The 21,638-nt window shown below is 40.9% G+C and overlaps 1 protein-coding gene across 1 annotated transcript in view; it reads right to left on the reverse strand.

Annotated features, from left to right (window-relative positions):
- The window catches only part of SKI (SKI proto-oncogene), a 115,078-nt gene extending 94,121 nt beyond the window's left edge, over positions 1 to 20,957 (reverse strand). The window contains exon 1 of the mRNA XM_009708405.1: positions 19,836 to 20,957. Coding sequence (XP_009706707.1) covers positions 19,836 to 20,747 — 912 coding nt within the window. The 5' untranslated portion in view covers positions 20,748 to 20,957. The remainder of the gene's footprint in view (positions 1 to 19,835) is intronic.
- Between the last annotated feature and the right edge of the window lie 681 nt (positions 20,958 to 21,638).

The following is a 21,638-nucleotide window of genomic DNA, read 5'->3' on the forward strand; positions in this document are numbered from 1 at the left end:
CGTGCAGAGACAACATCCTGCTTGGTGAATCCTAGGAGCAAAGCACAGCTTCTAAAAATGGACACAGATTTGCACGGCAACTCCGTCTGTGTTGCTGTATCCACTGACCATATCCCTGCTCCTTTCACTGCCCGTCTGATAAATCCCTTTACACACTCATAAAGCCAGCTGCTCCCAGAGCACCCCATCGAGGAGAAATTGCTGCTCCTCTTGCAACTTTGGCTTTACAAAAACAGTAGAAAAAGACAGCCCCACTTTGAAGTGGGGCTTTTTTTGGTTTGGGGGTTGGGATTTTTTTGTTTGTAGGTAGACTTCAATGTGCCACAGAAATTACAAAATGCAGCCTGATATTTGGTAAAAGCCACATTTCCCTAAATACTGTAGTGAGCAGGCCAGACAGAAGTTCCACCCAAATGAAGAGCGACCACAATCAAATAAAATGAAACTGAAGACTGTTCAAAAACGTTATCTTGAGTAGGTGATGTTACTGCAGCTTATGGACATTTTGTCTTCCCTTGTCAGAAAAGCTGGCTTGCTAATTTATGGGCAGAGTGGGAAAAGCAGAGGGATAGAGACAGACACAGAATACTTAAAACAGGACTCAGAATGGAGACAAAGCTCCCCTTTCACCTCCTGCTGCTATTTACCATCTGGGATCCTGAAAAGGGGGTGATGGGTAGTTTTGTGATAGCTTTGGCAAGGGGCAGGACATTTAGGATTTTCTATGTGTAACGAGGTCATGTGTCAGCGCCTTCGCAGCACATGGGAACACTATCCAAAAGGAGGTTCAACAAAAGGGTTGCCCTGGCTGAACTGGAAAGAAATTCTATTACAAAATACCCTGGCACCAATGCAGGATCTTAGTAAGATTAATACTAACAATAAATTTGAAGAAAGTGCCTCCAGAACCTAGCTTGGAAAAGCACAGAAAAAAATGAAGGAACGAACACATCCAACTAAAAGGTGGATGTTATTTATTTTCACATTTTTAGAAGTAGTATGATATTTAAAAGTAAAATTAAAATTCTGAATCATAGCATTTAGACTTCGATCTGGAAACCAAACAGGTCGGTTCACGTTTTTTGTTAACTTTCGCTTTCTTGATTCCCTTCCTTCCCAATCGCAATGTAAGACCTCAACAGGCTTACATAAAATGCACTGCAACTCTGTGGAAAGGAAAAGTACTTTGTATTACAGTATTCTTTGACATTTCCACTAATATTGGGGGTTGGACTGGTGGAGATACAAGCAAGGTCTGAAATCCTAAGTATAAGAAGTGTAGCTTGTTTCTCTCTTTTTTTCTAACACAGCTTCGTTTCACAAAAGCAATTTACAAAAAGCAGTTATACGAAATGAGGAGTTGTGGTTTAAAAATGTTTCTTCTGTTTTCCTAAAAAGAATTTTTAACAGGATGAATTTCCCATCATACGGTGCTACAGTAAATCTTTAAACAGGATCCTTTAATCAAAGGACCTGAAGGAAACATGAGCATCCTAGCCTTTTGCCCAGACTGGATGTCTGCTGACTAAAGTGATTCTAACACCAGTGCTACTGCAGACAGTAATCTGTGCGTTAAATTATTTAAAATCTGTGCTCTACAAGATGCACAGATGCGAGAACTAGTCACTAGAACTAATGCAGTACTGTCTTATCCATGTGTCTCAAACTCCTGGTTGGTAGAAACCCCATTTTCAAGTCTAAGAGCTTTAAACTGAGGATGTCACTACTACACCATCAACTACACAGTGAAGTTAAAGGAAATCTGCGCATTGTGGAAGACAAATGAGCAAAATTTCTAAGGGTAATGACAGAAAATCAAAAAGTTACGTCAGATCCTAAAGAACAGATCCTTTAAAACAATCACTGGATAATACTTGTGAATCTGTGGTGCAGTGAACTGTAAGTGAAAATGTTGTTCTTGTTCCTCCCCAGCCTTTCCTCCATGCACCGATCAAAAACTGGAGCCACCAAGCAGTAACAGCAATCACAATCAGCAGACTGCTATGAGACACAAATAGACAGACACTTTCAATCCATCAGAGAAAGGGTCTTCAAGGTATCAGAGCTCACAATGGCTCAGTCCTACAGCAAGGGGGTCAGGCTGCAATAAAAACCCTTCTACCATAAAAGCCATCCTACCTCCCATCTTAAGAAACTGCTGGTGAAGCCTTACAGCACCAGAGGTACTCCTGAGGGTTCATTTAGGAAAACCCTGCTCAGCATCCGGCTACCCAACACTCTTTTTCCTTGACTTCCCGAGTATTCCTCTTGTGTAGTCTTCAAATTGCAGAAATGAGCAGTGGTTGACCATAATGAGAATGGGGTCCTTTAACGAACCTTGGGATCACTGACTGCATACTACATTTGCTCCAAGAAGCAAGCTTCATTTCCGCTTAATAATGGCAGATTTGCATATATAACATCAGCATACAATGTAAGCAGACTAGCCAAACTCTTAAACCCCTTCACTTACCACCTGACTACTGCCTAGAGATATTTTTAAAGACAGAGGCGGCAGCTCTTTCTCTGAACTTTTATGTAAAGTGCAACATTTAAAATAATGCAGCCGGGAGGTCAGGGGAAGCTCTTCACACCAGAACAGCACCTTCCAAACCAAATGCTGCATTACAGCATGGTGCTTCACGGCTAAACATCTTGCAGACCTTTCATGAGTTGTCACTCCTGTTTGTTCTCGTGCATTTATGGTGGGATCCTGGTATTCGACAACTTCAGGAGAGGAGGTGGGGAGCGAGGAAGGGAGAAATACCTACAGGCTAAGTGCATGCAAGTTAGTCATGTTCTTCTCTAGAGCCAGTATGCCTGAATGACAACAGATGATAAACTTTGCTTTGCAATTCATATCTAACTTTGATACATCTGCTATCATAGGGATAAATACTATTTATTGATGAAAATGGGTATCAAAACAGCAGAACTGTTATACTAAAAATTGCAATGTGCCAGGAATCTTAGTTGCTAGACCATCCGCTGTGCTGAGCCAGAGGAAGGGGGGGTCACGTACTTCTATCTGTCCTGGGACACATTTAAATGTGATTTGGGGTTATTAAGGGAGGAATTTATAGAAATTAATCTCGTTTCCTCTGTCTTCTAGGTTTTTGCCTTAATTCTACCATTCCCAGAGATTCTCACATTGGGGGCAGGGAGAGGGAGGAATTAAAGAAAGGGAGGAAGAGAAGAACCAACATCTAGCTGGAGTCTAGATGTTTTAAATCTAGATGGTTCTGGGCCAGACTACAGAGCGATCCATCTGAACTCAAAAGTAATTTTCTTGTGATTTCCCAATCTAAAAAACATACTAGGCCTTTTGAACAAAGTATTCTCTCAAAAATAGTCCTCTTGCTTTGGTTATCAGTTCAAGAATACAAAGCAACTGTCAATATAAAACTGAGAAGTAATAAAATATGAAGCTACAGCAATCGATAATCTGTCTTGCAGTCTTGATGTATATATAAATCATATGAGTGGCGATACAGTAATGGATGATACCGTATCATTCCATAGCACATTTTCTCACCCTTAATGTTTTAGGAAACCAAACACAAGGCCACAAGACAGCACCATCCTGATACCTAAATCAGAATGGCTTGCATGGCCTTCTGAGTATCACAGAATTAAATGGTGTCACTCTCACATGCTCAGATATTCCAAATGAGAATCTGTGAAACAAAAAACCCACCATGTTTTACACCAGGATGAAAGTATTCTTGTTTGTATTAATACTGAGTTACTTGCATCACTGCAACCCCACTGACACAGCAACACGATGACATTCTGCAGTGGTATAGAAAAGCAACTTGTCCAGACACTATGTGAAACAAAAGCAACCACTTAATATAATGCACAACCACCATATTAGGCCATTACACAGATACTACTATAATGGCGTCATCTAGCTACAAAGAACAACAAATAAATGGTCTTTCACTCCAAATTTTAAGTACAAAAATCCTTAAATTTTGTTTTTCTTTTTTTAATGTATTGTCCTACTTTGAGACATAAACATAGTTGTGCTTTGTCCCCACAGCTTTAAAAGACCTTTATAAATCGAGGGACGCACACACACAGGAGCAGTACAAAGGTCAAATGCACTGGGCAATACTCAGTATTTGAAATTGTTACCAAAAAAAAAAATTTAAAAAAAATCACAGTTTTGATAGTTCTGCAGGGAAAAAAAAACTTAGCAAATTTGCAACAAAACTGTTAAGTAATTAAGGCAAGACACTTCACACGTGAACTTAAACTGCTAATTAAATCCCCCCTGCTTAATTGACTAGATTTGCATATCATTCAGCGAGGAATGGGAACGGCTTGGGCATTACACAAGCGCTTCCTTGTGCGGGAGGCAGCTAACTAAAATAAACTAAGGGTAATAAGAAAAAGCAATGACAGTTTCTGAATGAAGCAGAAATTGTCAACTGAGATTTTCAACAATTTTGTTAAGAAGATTAGAACATAACTGATCCCAATTAGTTACTATTCCAATAGTAATATCCAGAACTACAGCAAATGCTTTATATCCATGCTATTCCCCTACTTTTCCTGTGATCACTACTGTCTGTTCATATAGACAGCTCTCAATTACTCTCAAAAATGGGTTTATGTCCAAGAGAATCCATTTCTGCTTAAAAAAGCCCAAACCTTCATTTCAATAACTGTAGAAGAAAAAGTATCAATGTCTACCCCTCTCTGCCACTAAACTTGGTGTGAATTTAAAGAAAGGTTTGAGAAAACTTTCAGACCTGTAGCAGGAAAAAACCCTTTGACTCTAAGATCAACTAGAGTCAAGGAAAACATGCAATTATCTGCCAGCTAAATTGTTCATAAATGACCCAAAGTGTGCAGCACGAAACTAGTCTGTCAAAAGCCCTGCTCCAAGGATGTCAGATTACGATTATTTTATTTAAGTGGATAAGGATTCAGAGTCAAGAACACAACCTCCCCACAACATAAAATGGACTCACTGTTTCAGGCTGGTTAACAGACACAGCAAAAGTTAACAGCAAAAGTTAATACCTGTTCACATTTGAAAGGCTGCTAGTGCAGAAATGATGTTACGTACTTCCCTTTTGAAAAGATGAGATCCTATAGCATTTGAAAATGTTATGCAAGAAAACGAGTTCAGCATACAAACCAGAAATCTGCCAGGCCTGCAGTAGAGCACTTCCTTCTATCTCTGAATGTTGTACTTGTGTGACAGAGATATTTTCACGGTTGAAAAGTGTTATTATTATTACATTATCAACTTCTACCATTTCTGATCTTCTAAATTCAAAAAAATAAAAACAAGGCAAAAGACATTTAGCTTATTTATCTCAAGGCAAAAGGATTTTATATACAGTCACTGATAAAAAACATTAGAACACTTCTGATGCCTAGAGTTGCACCATGACTAAAACAGCATTACGTGAGATCGCCATCAAGCTTACTACTTGTCAAATATCGGGGAAAAAAAGGCCAGTTCTATGAGTTGTTCCTTTTAACAGCCTACTTTTTCAAGTGAGACTTCTTATACCAATAACCCAAGAACAAACTTTTTAATTTAATAGCAGCCCCCACTTATTCCAGAAACTGAAACAATTGCATCTTATAATATGTACAATCTTAAAAACAGCAACAGGAATGACCACAAGGTCAGCCTCATATTGTTCGTGCCAAGAACATAGATGATGCTGATACCAGCTCCACACTATCATCAACTACAACAGAGACACTGCAGCCTTGAGCCAGCATAATCTTCTGCATTAGTATGTGCTTTGACAAGTAAAACTGATTAATAAAATGGTAAGAGCTGGGGGGGTTGCATCTGTACTATACGTTAAATGGGATTTAATACTAATCATTACTATGATACGTTTAATAAGAGAAATACAAGCAAGGGTCTGGTTTTGTTGGGTGGCTGGTTCATTACCTTAAACTTTTTTTCCGTTATCTCCTGCTGACCTGCCCAGGAAGGGGAATGAGGACAGCAGACAACTGAGTAAAGTAGAGTTGCCCTCCATACTTTTTCAGTGTCACAGAAACTTTCCCATCTGATTCTTGATGAACAATCACTGATGCAAAAAAAAAAAAAATAAAATTTCAACACTGGACTCCTCATTTATTGCACAGATTTTACTGCTCCCAGCTGAAGCAGCATTATGTTAAGATGGGAAAAGTTACTTTTTTCTTCTGCTAGATCACTTATTAGGCCAAGCAGAAGAAACTTAACTGCAACCAAATTACAAGCAGCTAATACCGATGTGAGTAACTGAAGAATCAGAGCCATTTTTACATTCAAATCTCAGAAAGAAGAGAGCAGATCGTAACATATCTCACTGAGCTCACGACTCTGTTGTGGAAGTTGGTATCACACCAGTTGATAGCACATTGCATTCACAGATATCGATAAGGAGATTTGGGTTTTACCTCAGCTTGTATCTTTAAAAAAATTGCATCCTTAATCTCATTTTTTAAAGGTTCTGTAAGATCGTAACAACATATCTCACTGAGCTCACGACTGTTGTGGAAGTTGGTATCACACCAGTTGATAGCACATTGCATTCACAGATATCGATAAGGAGATTTGGGTTTTACCTCAGCTTGTATCTTTAAAAAAATTGCATCCTTAATCTCATTTTTTAAAGGTTCTGTAAGTCTTTGAAACATTAATATTCCCCCTAACAAAGCCAGCAGCTGCTCTGCCAGTCTGTGACATGGATGGTTTTGTTAAAAGGTTTTCATGTGGTTTTTTTTTTCCAGTTCAGTGTGCTTTGCATATGAAACAGGACATTTCCCCACCCTCCACCCCCACTCTCTCCTAATCCAGAAGGGACCTTCCTTCCTCCCTCTCAAACAAGCAGCTCATTCAGCAAAAGGGAAATCCCAAGATGCACTCGGGAAAGAAGCCTACAGGAGGAGCTTGGGGGGGGAAACAACAAACACAAACCAACAAACCAAAAAACAAAACCACCATCACCACCCCCTGCCTTGGAGAAAGGCAAAAAAAAAAAAAGCTACCAGTGTGTCCGAAACAGCAGGAAGAGGAGCAACTGAGCTGGTAATTATGAACTTACTTCTGCAATCTACTACTTTAAGACACGGATCTGCCACGCCAGTCATTTAAAAAGTTTTTCCAGGGTAGCAATTCAGTTTTGGCCCCACAGTAATAAAACCCACGGAACTGCAGTTCTCCCCTGCCAAAACAGAAATCACAGAAAGCCAGTCTGGAGAATCTTTTACACGATTACTGAGGTAGATTTAGTGGGGTGAATTTGGAGCAACTCAATTGTTACTTTGCAATTATAATCTAAAGCAAAATTTCTGTCTATTTTTAAAATGAAAACAAAAATCAAGCAGCCTTTTCTTAGTTAAGAAATTTGTTTGAAACAGGATCCATGTGTCTCCATACTTCTCTTCCCTGAGACCTAATGCTCACTTTGTGACATCGAAACTGTCTACAGCAATTAAATCTGAGGTAACAGAGGATCATAATTTTGACTGAGGGAGTAAAAAAGTTCAAAAGGAAGGGGGATCTAATTAATACAAGGGATTTTTTCAAGAAAAAAAAAGCACAAGCAAAAAATACAGCAACTTTAATGTAATGGTTTTCACATCTGTCAAGATGAGATCCAGCTGCTCTTTAAGGAGAACATGAATAAACATCCCTCTTGGAAACAAAGGAATATATGAAGTTTAGTATGAATCTACTGAAATCAAATCAAGTTATAATAAGAGGAAACTGCACCAATAAATTAGTCCAGCTAACGAGGGTGAAATTTTTAGAAACCTAAATTATAAATTTGCATGTAAATTTGTAAGAATAGAATTTAAATGTAGAAATAGTGTTCTGAAAACATAACCTCCACTGAAATCCCATGAACTACTCAAATTTTCACTTGTAAAGTCTCAGCAGAATTTGACGTTCAAATTATAACCACTGAGAAAAAACCGGCTACATTCAGAAGCTGTGACAACTGACTTCCACTCTAAGATACATTTTGATAAATGTGGACCAAGTCCATTGATTTCACAGGAGTCAAACCACAGAGGAAAACTTTGCATCAACGACCTTCCCTGAATTAAAGCAAGGCATTAGGTTCAACGATGTCTATACTTCAGGGCCTTTTTCAAAGAAGCTCCTATTTCTTCTATGTACTTGAACCAGTTCCTGGCATGGTTTGCACGACAGCACAACTACACCGATGTCAAGTGGATTACTCTTACTGCGTAACAAGCAAAACAAACTGATCAAAGACCCTCGAGGTCTAGACCGCAGAATCATTTAAATTATTATCTCTTTTCTATAAAGGTAAAAGTTAAACCTCACCTATGCACCTATAAATACATAAATATAACTCTAGACGCTAAAGCAATTCAGTAATACAACACAAGTTACAGTTGTTTACACAACACTCACCAATGATACCAGGGGAAGATAGTCCTGCTGTTAACTTCCCCACATACCGTCCTCTCCGTTTGCCTTAGTATAGCTTCTCCCATAGCTACCCTTGAACTTGACGAAGCTTTACAAACTAAACCAAAATCAAGTGAAACTAAGAGAACACGGCAATTCTTTCTTAGCAATTTCTGTCTCACTGACTCATTTTTTGGGTTTTAGAGAGTGGATTGTCCTCTGGTTCATAGAATTAGAAGCTGCTGTCAGAAAAAAAACAGTCAGTTGTGCATCACAGCATGGAAACTACAGGTGGGGCAATAATCCGTAGACCACTGTTACTAGTAATCTGGTCGAAATGTGAAACCACAGCTCATACTCCAGCTCCTTCCCTCTCTTCCAGCGTAGTATGCATGTGTCACCTAACTGGGAAAAAGATATGTAACATTTTTCATCCTGAGCACTGAACTGCTAAACTCAAAATAAAGCAAAGCGTGATGATCCGTACAAATGCAAATGGCCCAAATGCCAAGACTAACATTTCTAAAACCTAATTCAACTCTTTCATTTCTTAGCTGCAGGCCGTTTACTGCCACTCCTTTTTTCCACCCAAACAAAGGACGAAAAGGATGACTCAAAGCAACTTGAATTTCAAGCTAAAGCCACAAAGCACTGAATGCCTGATCTTTAATATTAAACAGGTGTGCAGATGATACTCATTCAAGCCTCATCACAGCTAGGTTAATTGTCGAAAAAAATGCAAAAAAACCCAAATTTACTTGAAAGACACATGGCTAAGTTAAACAATGCTATAAATAATGATGCAAGTCATATGGTAAATACAAGCAAGTAGTAGTTACAGCACTGCCAAGTCCCTCTACCCCTTCTTCCCCTCCAAATCACTAATTTTTCTTTTTTCCTTTGTATTCACACAATTTTATATAATACAATTATATAATAATAAAAATATCATTTCCTTTTTTCCTTCAGAATTTAGTAATATTACACACGCAATCTTTGCTCTAGAATCAGCATGGCTAAAGAAGGATCAATGAATCCATTATAAAAAAGATTTTCACATGAATATGTTTCTAGAAGTTAGGTTTGTAGAAAAGGAACTCCTAATTTGCTATGCTGTGATGGCCAAGGCCTTTGAACAGCGGTTCTGCATACCCACTGAATATCATAATAGAGCACTTTACACCACTTCACCACTTATATCACAATCTACTGCTGAATATGGTCCAAATATTATTTGGTTTCACTGGTTTTGCAAAAAACTACACTGTTGTGGCAAAAAAAGAACAAGGCAAAAAGCCAAACAAAACTAAATCTTTGGATATATCAGCGCAAGGACTCATTGTATGGCATGTTTCTTATTAGCGCATGAATGGGAACAAAGAAATATCAATAATGGACCTAATGCTGCAGTCTGTACTCTTTTGAATCTGATTTACTTCTCACAGCAGCTCTGCACCACTCTAAATACATTTATTTCAAAGGAATATTTCTAAATCATACCAGCATGGGTGAGATAATTCACACCCACTGAATAAACTGAAAATGCTAGTGGGGAGTTAAGAATGGCGAATTCTTTTTTTTTTTTTTCCTTGAATGACACTCCATTATCTTTCAACTCAGATAAGTTTTTCAGCTGTGGAATGATGGTACTTTAGAAAAGCATCCTTAACATATAATTTCATGAGAAGTTCTTAGTAACAAAAGCGTAAATCTGAAATCCATTACATCAATGAAGGTTACTGAAATAAGAACACATGGTAGCCTCAATATCATCTATTTTCTGCCTTTCCAACCCATCACACTGTATAAAAGCTAGAAAACTTATTTTACTGCTATAAATATGTAAATCTGAACAATCTTGAGGATTTTTGGTTTGTGGTTTGTTTTTTTTTTTTTTTAAAGATACTTACCAATGCATACAGGATCTAGAGAAATTTAATACTTACGGATGGTTTTTTAATTATTTAACATAATCCACTACTGCTATCTGGTACTACTACTATCCGTTTTAGTAAGCAGCAAGATCCCCGCGCAACCTATATTTTTTAATACTCAGCAGAATTAATTTTGTTAGCTAGATGCTGAAAACAGCACCTACAAGTATTATGTATGCAGTCCAAGATATGCAGCAGTACAGTGTTACTGAATAATAGAAAGAAAATTACTATCACGATCCCATTTCTGCCATCTGAACTGCATGGACAGCTCTTTAGATCTGTGGTGCTCACTGCAATTGATAAGGATTGTGTGCGTAGGTCAGCTGCCAGATTTCAGACCACAGGATACAGTCACACAAACAGCCTCATGCAGAAGTTCACATTTAAGCAAGAAGTTGCTTTGGCCTCTTCAAGTTCAATAAATGCACTTGACTGCAGTAGCTTTCTTCTCCCGTGTTAAGTGACACAAAACAGCTTAATTTTGCTGAAAAGCAGCAGGAAAGTTTTTACTAAATGGTCAGAGATTACTAAGAGCGGCATTACAGAAATATTTTAGACACTCTTTAAAACTGACAGAATCAGGAAGCCTCACTATCATGATCTTCTGTTTAACGGTAATTAAGGCAACACCTTCTTATAAAAGGAGAAAAATCTAAAGATTGAAAGAAAACGGGTGGTATTACCACTGATTTTAACAGTTCCACTGGCACATAACACTAATGCAGATAAGCATTAAAAATTCTGCAGGCCCAACCCAGAAGAGTGTCCAACTTGAGCGCCTGGCTGATTCTACTTGGGCATGAAGAGCAGCGCCGGTAACACAGATAATGTAGGGAGTGAGGGGCTAGGGGATATCATAAAAATGCAGGATATGACAGCGAAAAGATATGAAATGGTTTTCTTTCCAACCCTAACAGATGTTGTCCAATTAAGGATGCAAATAAATCACCCTCTGCATTGCGAGTCAGAAAACACATACATAAAAGCTTTCTAAACACATTTCAGTTTAAACTTGCGTAATTCTCCCAGTGGAGAAATCAACTTATGTAATCCTTAGAAAGAGATATTATTACATACAATTCTGTGCCACTAAGAAACAAGGAAGACACATCTCTAGAAAAGAGGTGCACCCACACACAATTAATTATATGGGCGTGGAGGGAACGGAGGGGAAAAGCTGTAACAGGGATGCAAAGACCAGAGTCTGCTGCTTCCACAGAGACTGATCTGTAACCAAGCTCCAGGGGCTGCTCCCCTTTCCCCAGCCAGAACTGTCTGTTACACTTAACCCAGACTTCCGAACACTTGATATCCTGTCTGCTATTTCAATGCCCTTACTCAATGTTTCAGACAGACATTACACAAACTGGCTGGTGAAAAGGGTTGAGAAACCAAGAAACAATCCAAGTCAATGACCTTATTCTATAAAATGATACCATTGACTGAACAGAGGATGAAGAACAAAGCACAGGGGTACACGTCTTCGGAATATCACTGAAATCTTCTGTAGGAAAAGACAAGCACTAGGCTGTATCTTATTTTGTTAATGTCATTTAATCCTTAAAGCCTAAGCAATTCCTGTGCTTCTAGTGCAAGTGATTCTCATACCAAAACAGAAACAGCTTCAATTTTTAAGAAAACAAAACAACAGAATACCAAACACGAAAGTCACATTTTCTACAAAACATGTGCAAAGGTAACTGTACATAAATCAATAAACAACAAAGCCAGAAACCAAGTTATTGATTAGCTCCTTTGCTGTTTATCTCCAGCATACAGAATGATGCTGCAATTTTTACATATATACAGAATCTCTATCCTTACGTACATTTTCCCTGACTTTTTAAATAAGACTGTTAAAACAAGTAAAGACTACTTAACATGAGTAAAGGTGGCAGGACCTGTGTCATTTAACAGAACATACGACTATGCAGCTTATCAGGTTGTTTTATTATGCATCCACTGCTTGGAAAAGCCCAATTTTATGTGATAGCAACGAAATCATAGATGGAGCCAACGAAGAGAGCTCCACGCGTGGGAATTCCCGTTGGCTTCCAGAAGAGCTCTGTCCACGAAACATTGACAGCGTCAGAGCGTGAGTTTGCATCAGCGTTTTTGTTACCTCATCCAACCAAAAGTCAAAGCAAAATAATTAGCTCAGTGCAGAGGGGCCAGTCTCCATCAGCCAGCAGGCTTGCCCAATACCGATAAAACAGGCACACGCAAAGAACTGCACCAGCACCTGATGCAATTTTGAGGCCAAGTTTACGGCCCTTGAATTTGCATCAGAAAAAAAGCTGGCCCTTATCCCAACTTTAGATGTATTTCCTCATCAGTAAAAAAAAAAAAAAAAATAAAAAAGAAGACAAATCTTAAATACAGGAACAAAAAAATCCCACCCTGTTAGATATCCATCGCAACCTTAAAACCCAGTCTCACATGTAGCGAGCAACCAGCAGACAAAATCCTTTCAGTCTCAAGCCAGCTCCCAGTAGCAGAAACTATTGCCCCATTCAGTAAGATCTGTCGGGATCAGAGCACCATCAAACGTCTACCAACCCAAAACCTCGAAAATGAAAATACTGCAGTAGCAGAACTACAGGCTCTGCACTCAGCTTCAGCACAGTCCTGTAAACGCCAGGTAGGGAAGCTACTTTGTCTCACTGGTATATTCTGGTTCAGAACCCATCCCTGTATTGTATGACTGCAAGTACTGCCAGTCAACACACAGGAAGAAGTCTGATACACATACAAGTCTTCTGTGGTTTGTGGGTGAACTGATTCCAATTACTATGCTGGCTGATTGCTTGAGTGAGAACTGCAGAGCTATCCCCAAAGCCCCAAACCTTCAAATTAACCTCGTACGTTCCAGAAGATAAGGGAACAGGTGATTTTAGTAATAATCTGAGTTTGAATCTCTACACTGACAAGGAAACGTAAAAGACACACAGGACTAAGGTGTAAATGAGGAAGTAAGGGACCAGAGCACATCTTTTCAGAGTAAACTTGCTTCGCTGTAATTATTTTCCAAGAACACATACTGACTGTATTAGAGACTGAGAGCGTGGAATAGCATTAAAAAAAGTGGCGCAGACTTATTAATATGTATTACCCAGATTAAGAAAACATATGCAAACAAATCAGATATTATCCAATAAAAAGTATCAGTAACACACATACTGTAATTGACAAATTTAAAACAAAACCATGTTATATTACTACATTTAGAAGTAATGCTTCCTGTATGTGAAGATCAATTTGAATTAAGTGCTCTATGGCCACTCAGCAAAAATAGATTAGCCTAGTAATTGACAGCATTCTATCAATAGATTCTCTACAATTCAGCCTAAGTTACTTTTGTCTAAGCTCTAATTTCTTTCCAAGAACCCCCTGTTGCACTTAGCACAACTGTTCCATGACAGTTCCCTCTTATTTTAAATAAGACTTACAGTGTCAAGGTCAAAGTTCCCTTTTTTTAAAAAACAAAACAAAACAAAAACCACATGTGAGAACTAAAACATTTTCTGGGTCTAAGTACTGTGCTCACCAAAGCAAAGCAGTTTGGCGAGCTAAGCCAGCAAGGTGAGTTCCAGTCACCAGTTATCACCAGTAATAGACAGTCGGCCCACTCCTTACTGTACTCGGTACCATCAAAACCCCTTAACTTTGGCAAAATAACTTTGCTAATAGATGAAAATAACATGAGTTTTCAATGAGAATGGACAATGCATCTCTTCAGATACCCAAATCTTGCTTGGGCTCAACCACCTAGACGTATCCCCAAAGCTCCCCCTGTTCTAGCAGCATTCAAACTCAAGGAAGGTGTAGATAAGGTACAAGTGGCTGCCAGAATTTTAACCGCTGCGCTGTCTAGACATGCTCTGAGCAGCCTCATACAGACACCTCCAGATGCTTTGACAACACTGATCTGAACGCGCCTCTCAGCAAGTGAAAACACACCCGTATCGGTCAGTCAGCTCCAGCTAGTGATAACCATGTTCATACCCCGGCAGACAGACCAGGTGTCAGGCTCCTAATGCATCCAAAAAAATAAACTGTGTTTACATGCATCTTCAAAGCACGCTACTGTTTGGGCAGAACATACGCCCAAGCCCGAAACCACAGTAATGGAGAGGCAAGTGAGACAGCCTAGACAATGAAGGGAGCGGCAGATGTTTAAATATTTTAGGCAGTGATTTTCAAAAGAAGAGATTGCACGTAATTCCCTCCCTAATTCAAGAGGACTGAATTCAGGAACTTAGGAACCATTCTGGGGCAACAGAGAGCCATAGTTGACTCAACATCATTAGATCATTATTAATAGCATATTCTTTGTCTAACACACATGCATGTACCTGCTTCTTTGTTCCAGATCTACGACATCTGTAAAGTTGTTTGCATGCTTGGGAGAAAAATGCTGATGTCTGCTTAAACACTGACATCTCCTCAGCTACACAGGATTTTGTTTAAGCATAGTATCATTTTTGAAGTTCAACTTTTAAGCTGTAAAAATTATTCTGAACTAAACTATTGCCTCAAGACTTCATCATTTTTGTTTTAGGGACTTCAAAATTGTTACTGGAGAATCTCTAATACATCTCTTGAACACCAGGTAAGAGAACAAATTACTTCATTGCCTCATGGAAAAACAATCGAACCCTCAGTTCTTAGGCAAAATTTTCCAAGAGTATTTATTAAGTCAGTTTGCACCAAAAAGAATAAATCCATTCAGCAGCCTGAACGCTACTGCCTGTGAATAAAATCAGGATCTCTCTGCTTTACCTACCACAGAATATATATACTATTAACAAATAAAGATTACTACTGCCAGGAGGCAGGACTTCAGGATACAGAAAGAGAGAGACGCATTCTAGCTCTACTACTACAGCTTTTCAGGTGGGTATAAAGCTCCACACAGCACAGCAACCACTGTGCAGCACCTAAAAGTCCACAGCTACCCTACAACTCCATCAGTACTGCACTCACTTTCAGCAATTTTTTGTTCTTTGATTCGGCTGCACAGTTGACCTGGCTAAACCTTACTCCAGCTGAGAAAGCTGCATGTTGTGGCAGCACTGGGTTGGTAGGCATTGTGAAATAAAGTGGGAGGCCTTATGTGCTCATTTGTGTGTCAGTACCCAGAATGCTGCTTCTAGCTTCCAGCTACTTCATAGAAGTGCTGCTGGGACTTGAACCGTGGGAACACTGCAGTGGTAGCGTGTGTGGGTGTGTTCACACGTGTGCAAGGAAAGCTCTCTTGTTCTCTTAGTGTCTGATCACATACAGTTTTGCTAAAAGTACAGATGTCTGGCACGCAGGTAGGAAATATGAAAGCACTGTCAAATGTTGCTTGGTTCACTATTTTAAGAGGGAAAAAAGGGTTCAAAGGAAAGAGAGTCGAACTCGCCCTCCTTTACTGGAAATAGCAACCAATAAAGCCTTCAGGCCTGCTTTTTGAGCTAATTCAATCACAGTGGAGGCATACTGATGTTAAGAAAGCAGAGAGCCGTCTGTCACACAGAAGTGGAAAGACAGCGTGAGAGACACACCAAGGCCATATCTATACCAGCGAGTGAACACTCAACATGCACCAGCTGCTGAGCTCAAGAAAAAGGCTTTGGCACTAATGATACATTTCCAGGACCCTGTTTTGCAACCCTGTCAGGTTATTCACATTTTCAGTTTCTAGAAATACCCCAGAATGTAATGGTTGTGCTCCATCTCAGTAATGGTGCATGAAATGAGAGACAGGTAGGGAAACAGGACACCCACTCAAGTAAAAGCCATGTAGATGCACGGAGACTCTGAAAGACCAGAGAGAAAATAAAGCAGGAAAAAAAACCTGCATGAGCATGCAAGAAGGTGGAAAACGCAGCAAAAGATACAAAGGAAAACGGAGAAGTCATATGGCCCAAGAAAAGAAAGAGCTTTGGGAAGTGGGAGGAAGGTGAAAGAGCTTATGGGAGGTCAATCGGTCATCCAAGGATGAACAGGGAGGATATAAAAATCAAAATTTTAGAAGACAATAAGGAAAGTGGCTGAGGCTTCTATGGTTCCTGCTCTAGTGGGGGCTCCAGCAGCCACAATTCCCTGCAGTTTTTGGTTAAGACCCTTTGCTGACTTCACACAGATCTAGATGATAGCTTCGTCTGCAAGTGGCAAGACTGAGCAACACACATCTTGTTCAACCAACCAGGCCGACTGAGAGACAATACATCTGCATCTACGTACCCATCTCTCAATATAGACTGATAGATATGCACAATGGATACTTGATGCATATAGAAATATATGTTGGGAATGACGTATCGAGGTAAAGCTATGCCTTGAAGCAATGCTTTAAAAACCACAACAAGGAAAAAAGGGAAAGGAGAGAAAGAAGAAGGAAAAAAAAAAAAACACACAGGAAAAAAAACAGCAGTTTTGCCAGTACGCTGAATCTGCAATGGGGGCTTGTGCCAACCCAGCTCCTTCATTTAAGTCAGACCCTTAAAAGGCAGAGCTGCGCTGGCAGAAATCTACATATCTCATCGCATAAACCTCATGAAGACACACAAAAAGGTCAAAAAACTCACTGCTTCTTAAACAGCCATAAAAATGGTCATATGCATCCCATGCTACCAACATACTAACAGAGCCCCAGGGAAAACACAATGCACAAAGCAATGTTACACGCACACACATAAATAAATAAATTGGGAAACTGATAAAAAGCCCACTCTCAAAAGCAGCAGACCAAATATCTCACACAGCAGATTAGGGCACACAACACAAACACCTCTGTATAAAACAGAACAAAGCAATGCAGAGATCTACATCAAAAAGGAAGACCACCACAAAGACACATGTGCTTCACCCTTTCATCCACAGAGACAGACAGACACAGAGCCCAACAGACACACAAAACCCACACAGACTGCCAGCAATTAACACAAACATGCAGACATGGGACCATCCTTCCCTTTCCTTACTGGGTATCTAAACTTTACTCCAATGTAACTTGCCCCTGGCCACAGTCTATCAATCCTAGAGCGTGATTAAATCTCTCCGTTATTATCTGCACACACTGCTACAACATAAACTACCTTAGCACATGCTATCCATTGGCTAAACTCAATGGAAAAAGACTTCAGAAAAAGGAAGGGTAAGCGTACAAAACTCTGCCAGCACTATCAGGGGCTCCTCAACTGCACCACATTAATAGGAGAGCCCTGAAGACAGCTCAAAAGCCTTGAAGCTTAAGCCCAGTTCCGCATAGCATGTATGATAAAGCATCCTTTTTTCTCTACCCCATCGGCTGAGCACACACTTAGCACTCCGTTCTTCCCCATTGAACTCCTTGCCACCTCCCAAATGAACCTATGAAGGAGACTTAACTTTTTATGATGACAGATTTGGGGCAAAATTTTCTGAGAAATAGATGGCCACAATTTCCTTACATAATTTTTGGTGTCCACTATTAGGTATCTTGAATTCACTCTGCAAGAAGTGCTGCACTGCATGTAGATTTTGGAGGGTGGTGGAAGAGTGCTTGCATGTTCTGAACTGGGACCTGCTAAACGGTCACCAAAAAAACCAGGCACAGCCAAGACTCAGTAGTCTTTTCTCATTCTCCACCTGCAAACTCACCTGGAGCGTTGGATAAATCATACAACTGAATAGAATGCCACAAAAGCCTTGTAAGAAAAGGAAAGCACATCTCCACTAACATTCGTTTTAATGACCAAGCTAGGGACACTGTACCTTTCTGGAGAAAGAACATGGAGATTTCTTTATTTTGCTCCCCAAACGAAATATGCCCTAGAAAATTCGTTTCCCAACATGAAAAATGCCTCCACTTTCAGAGCCGTATTATCCTCTCACAGACATTCATATACATCTATCCCACCATTCCATCTTAGCACATGACTGACAGAGAATAGACAAGCCATTAAAAACACATCCACCTCCAACCACGGAGATAATGTGGCTCATTACAGCCTAGCTTTGTCACAGCGGTTCTGACACTCAAGCGGGAGGAAAAGGAGGGGTGAGGACAAGGATTGAAACGGGGGCTAAGCACAAGACCAGGAGGGAAACTGGGATTTGAAGAGTGAGACTCTGTTCCTTAATCAAAAAATGCAGAGGCCAATCAGCTGGGTTAACTAGGCCTCAGGCTAGCTGTAGGAACTACTGTATTGTTTGTGCAGGGTATTTTAAAAACCCTGTGTTTGGGTATTTTTGTTGCGGTTTTTCATAAATAAAAGCTCTGACTGTGTGTCTGCCCCTTTAAACAGGTATTTGGTAAGTTAATTAAAAATTTTACTGAAGATTCTCAGCGGGTTTCAAGCATTGTTTCTCCTTTTGAGGTTTGTGTCATTGCCCTTCCACTCCAGACTCACAAAACCAAGGAAAACTTCGGAAATCTCTGACAGATGAGGCAGAATCCCACTAACAAACCTGCAGTGTAAAATTCAGTAGGCAAGAGTTTCCTTTAATCTTATACTGGGGGGGGTAGGGTAGGGGGGGTACAGGAGCTGGAAGCCAATTGCTCATCCCACAGCCAACCGCACCATCCCCAACTAGCCAGACATCCTACTGTCTCCAAGCAAGTTCTCCAGGCCTTGTGGCACTGCTCCCCCTTGATCAGGACTGGTGCCAGATGCCAAGGCAGCCTCCTACCCACACATCAGGGATTCTGGGATCTAAAGGAAGCTCAGACTGAAAGAAAAACAAAAGACACCTAAAAACCAAAAAAAAAAAAAAAGTGCTTTAGCTGTTTGGTTCAGCACGGCACGGCATACCTCAGGAAGCTGCTGCTGCAGCTGCCCCTGGACAGATTCATTTACTGAAGGTATACATAATCCAACATACAAAAGCCTGTCTGGTGGGGAGAGTCAGACTCCACAGGGATACTCTACAAGCAGGGACTTCTCCATTCACGTTCCACACAGTGAATCTCAACACCAGTAACCTGCATTACTGTCAGGATTCTTTCTTAGCCGCCACATTTTATTTCAATACAAGCCTTCAGACACTTTAGCCCCCACCTCCCACCCCTGGCGGCATGCAGTTTATCAGAAAATTGTATATACTTGCGTCTGGAGCAACCAGTAACTGTTATTTTTTTTCCCTTTTCTTGACCCCTAACTGAAGCTCTTACGACCCGAAATCACATACTTCCTGCTAAAGTCTGGGGTAGCGCGATGGATTTCAAAGATCAGGTTCCATGTATAGTAAGATATGCAAACACACGTATGTAATTTAAATAAACTCCAACTACCCTGTTCAGAACACAACCAGAGAAAAAAGGTGCCATCTCAAACACTGCTCGTCTACATTAACACACACGTGGCGAGAATTAAGAACACGATTAGGTTGCTAAATGACTCAAAGGAAAAGTACCTGGTAACGAATTGGGTGTATCAATGGATGGTACCGAAATTATAGAAAATTCCTTTTCTCTTTCTTCCCCCACCCCCTTTAAAATTAAAGGCATCACTTACCCTGGGGGCTTTCCTCTTGTATTTGTTGTTATAGTCAAATTTTTCTTTCATTTCATCTAAGAGCTGGCCCAGTCTAGCTTTCTCCTCTTTCCCAGTGTAATCCTGGCTAAGGAGGATATAGGATCTCCAGTTTGCAGAGTCAAAGCCCCAGTGGCAAGTCCTGTTTTCCAGCGATTTGTGAGAGTGGACCACAAATTTGTGAGGTGGGTACATAAGCCTGCAGTCCAAGCACTGGATGCAGGCTGCGCTGGGGTTACTGTAAAGCTCTGGCACCAAGAGTCCCTTACACTTCCCAAAGCACTCATGATACACCTTGAAGCTCTTCTCTGTAAGCTCCAGCTCAATTGTGCTAGAGAATTCCTTCTTGCAGTGGGGAGGATAGGTGCCACCGTAAAGCAAGGCATTACAAAGCCTCTCAGCATCAGTTTTAGTGATGAGCCCGCATGAAGGAGCAGAGAAGGGCAGGATGCCCATGACTTTGAGGATTTCCAGCTGGTCAGCAGTGCATCTGGAGCAGTAAATATGTAGCTCATCACACACCGAATTAATCTGCTGCAGGGAGAAGTCCCTGAGCACCGAGTTCAGGATCTGGGGCAAGCAAAGCCGCTTTTCTCCACCCACCACGAAGCAGGAGATGGTTTCCCCTTCCAGGATGGTCTCGCACCTCTCTGTAGATCTGTCCGAGGGCATGAAGAAGGGACCAGGCATTACCGGAGGTGGCTGGATAGGGGGCAAATGCAGTACAGGTTCTGCTGGGTCTTTGCCATTGTCTTTCTTGTACATCTCCTGTGCCCATCGTGCTGAGAAAGCAGCAGGGCCACCCAGGGAGCTCATAGAGCTCAGATGAAACTGTTCCAAGGTCTTCTGCAGTCCTGGATGAGGCTGGAAGCTGCTTCTACTTACAGTCTCCATTTTTTAGTTTCTATTCCCAAAACAAACAACAAAAATCCCCAGTTATCTTCCACCCTGGTACAAATCCACTTAAGGGATTTTTTTTTAAGAAAAAAAATTCTGAACAAAATAAAACAACCCCCCCTTGCTTTTTTTTTTTTCCTCCTTCCCACTGAGGTTTAACAATCCACTAACGAATAGGAAATAAATCCTTTTTTTATGCGTGTCTCTTCTTTCTTTTCTCTTGCTTCGTTACAATTTCAAAACCTCCAAGTCTCCAAACTGCCCCGATGGAGCACAGAGTCACGGCAAAAAGAGGTCTTCATCCGAGCACTCACCCCCTCGGCCAACCCCCCCCAGGCAAACCAATCCCGCCTCCCACACCTCCACCACACACACACTCACTCACCCACTCACCCACACACACGCCACCCACAGAAATACAAAAAGTCTGTGCCACGCTCCGAGCACCAAGGGCTTAAATATGTTCTGGCGGCTGCTGCTTCTCTGCAGTAATCACCCTTCTGTCCATATCCACCGAGAGGAAGGCGCGGGGGAGGAAAGTAAAAAGCAGGAGGAGGAAGCAAGCTTGGTCTGTGGAAGGGAACAACGCAGAAGAAAAGGAAAAGGCCCAAATCTCTGGCACTTCCAAAACGGCGCGGGGGCTTCGGACGGGCAATAAACAGGCTCCCCTGCCCTTCGTGGTCCCTCAGCTTGATCTGGGAGGACTCCTCGTCTCTCGGTTCGCCTTTCTTCCCTTATTTCTCTCGGTCTTCTCGGCGTGCCGTGGGGAGCCGCGGTAACACAGCGCACATCCTCCCAGCTTCTCTTTCCAGCAGAGACTGAGAGTGCCTGAGAGCTGAGCTAATGCAGGCTGGCTCAGCCTCCCTCACTCCTCCTCCTCCTCCTCCT

The sequence above is a fragment of the Cariama cristata genome, unplaced genomic scaffold (assembly GCF_000690535.1).
Source record: "Cariama cristata isolate BGI_N322 unplaced genomic scaffold, ASM69053v1 scaffold16619, whole genome shotgun sequence".
Taxonomy (NCBI): Eukaryota; Metazoa; Chordata; class Aves; order Cariamiformes; family Cariamidae; genus Cariama; species Cariama cristata.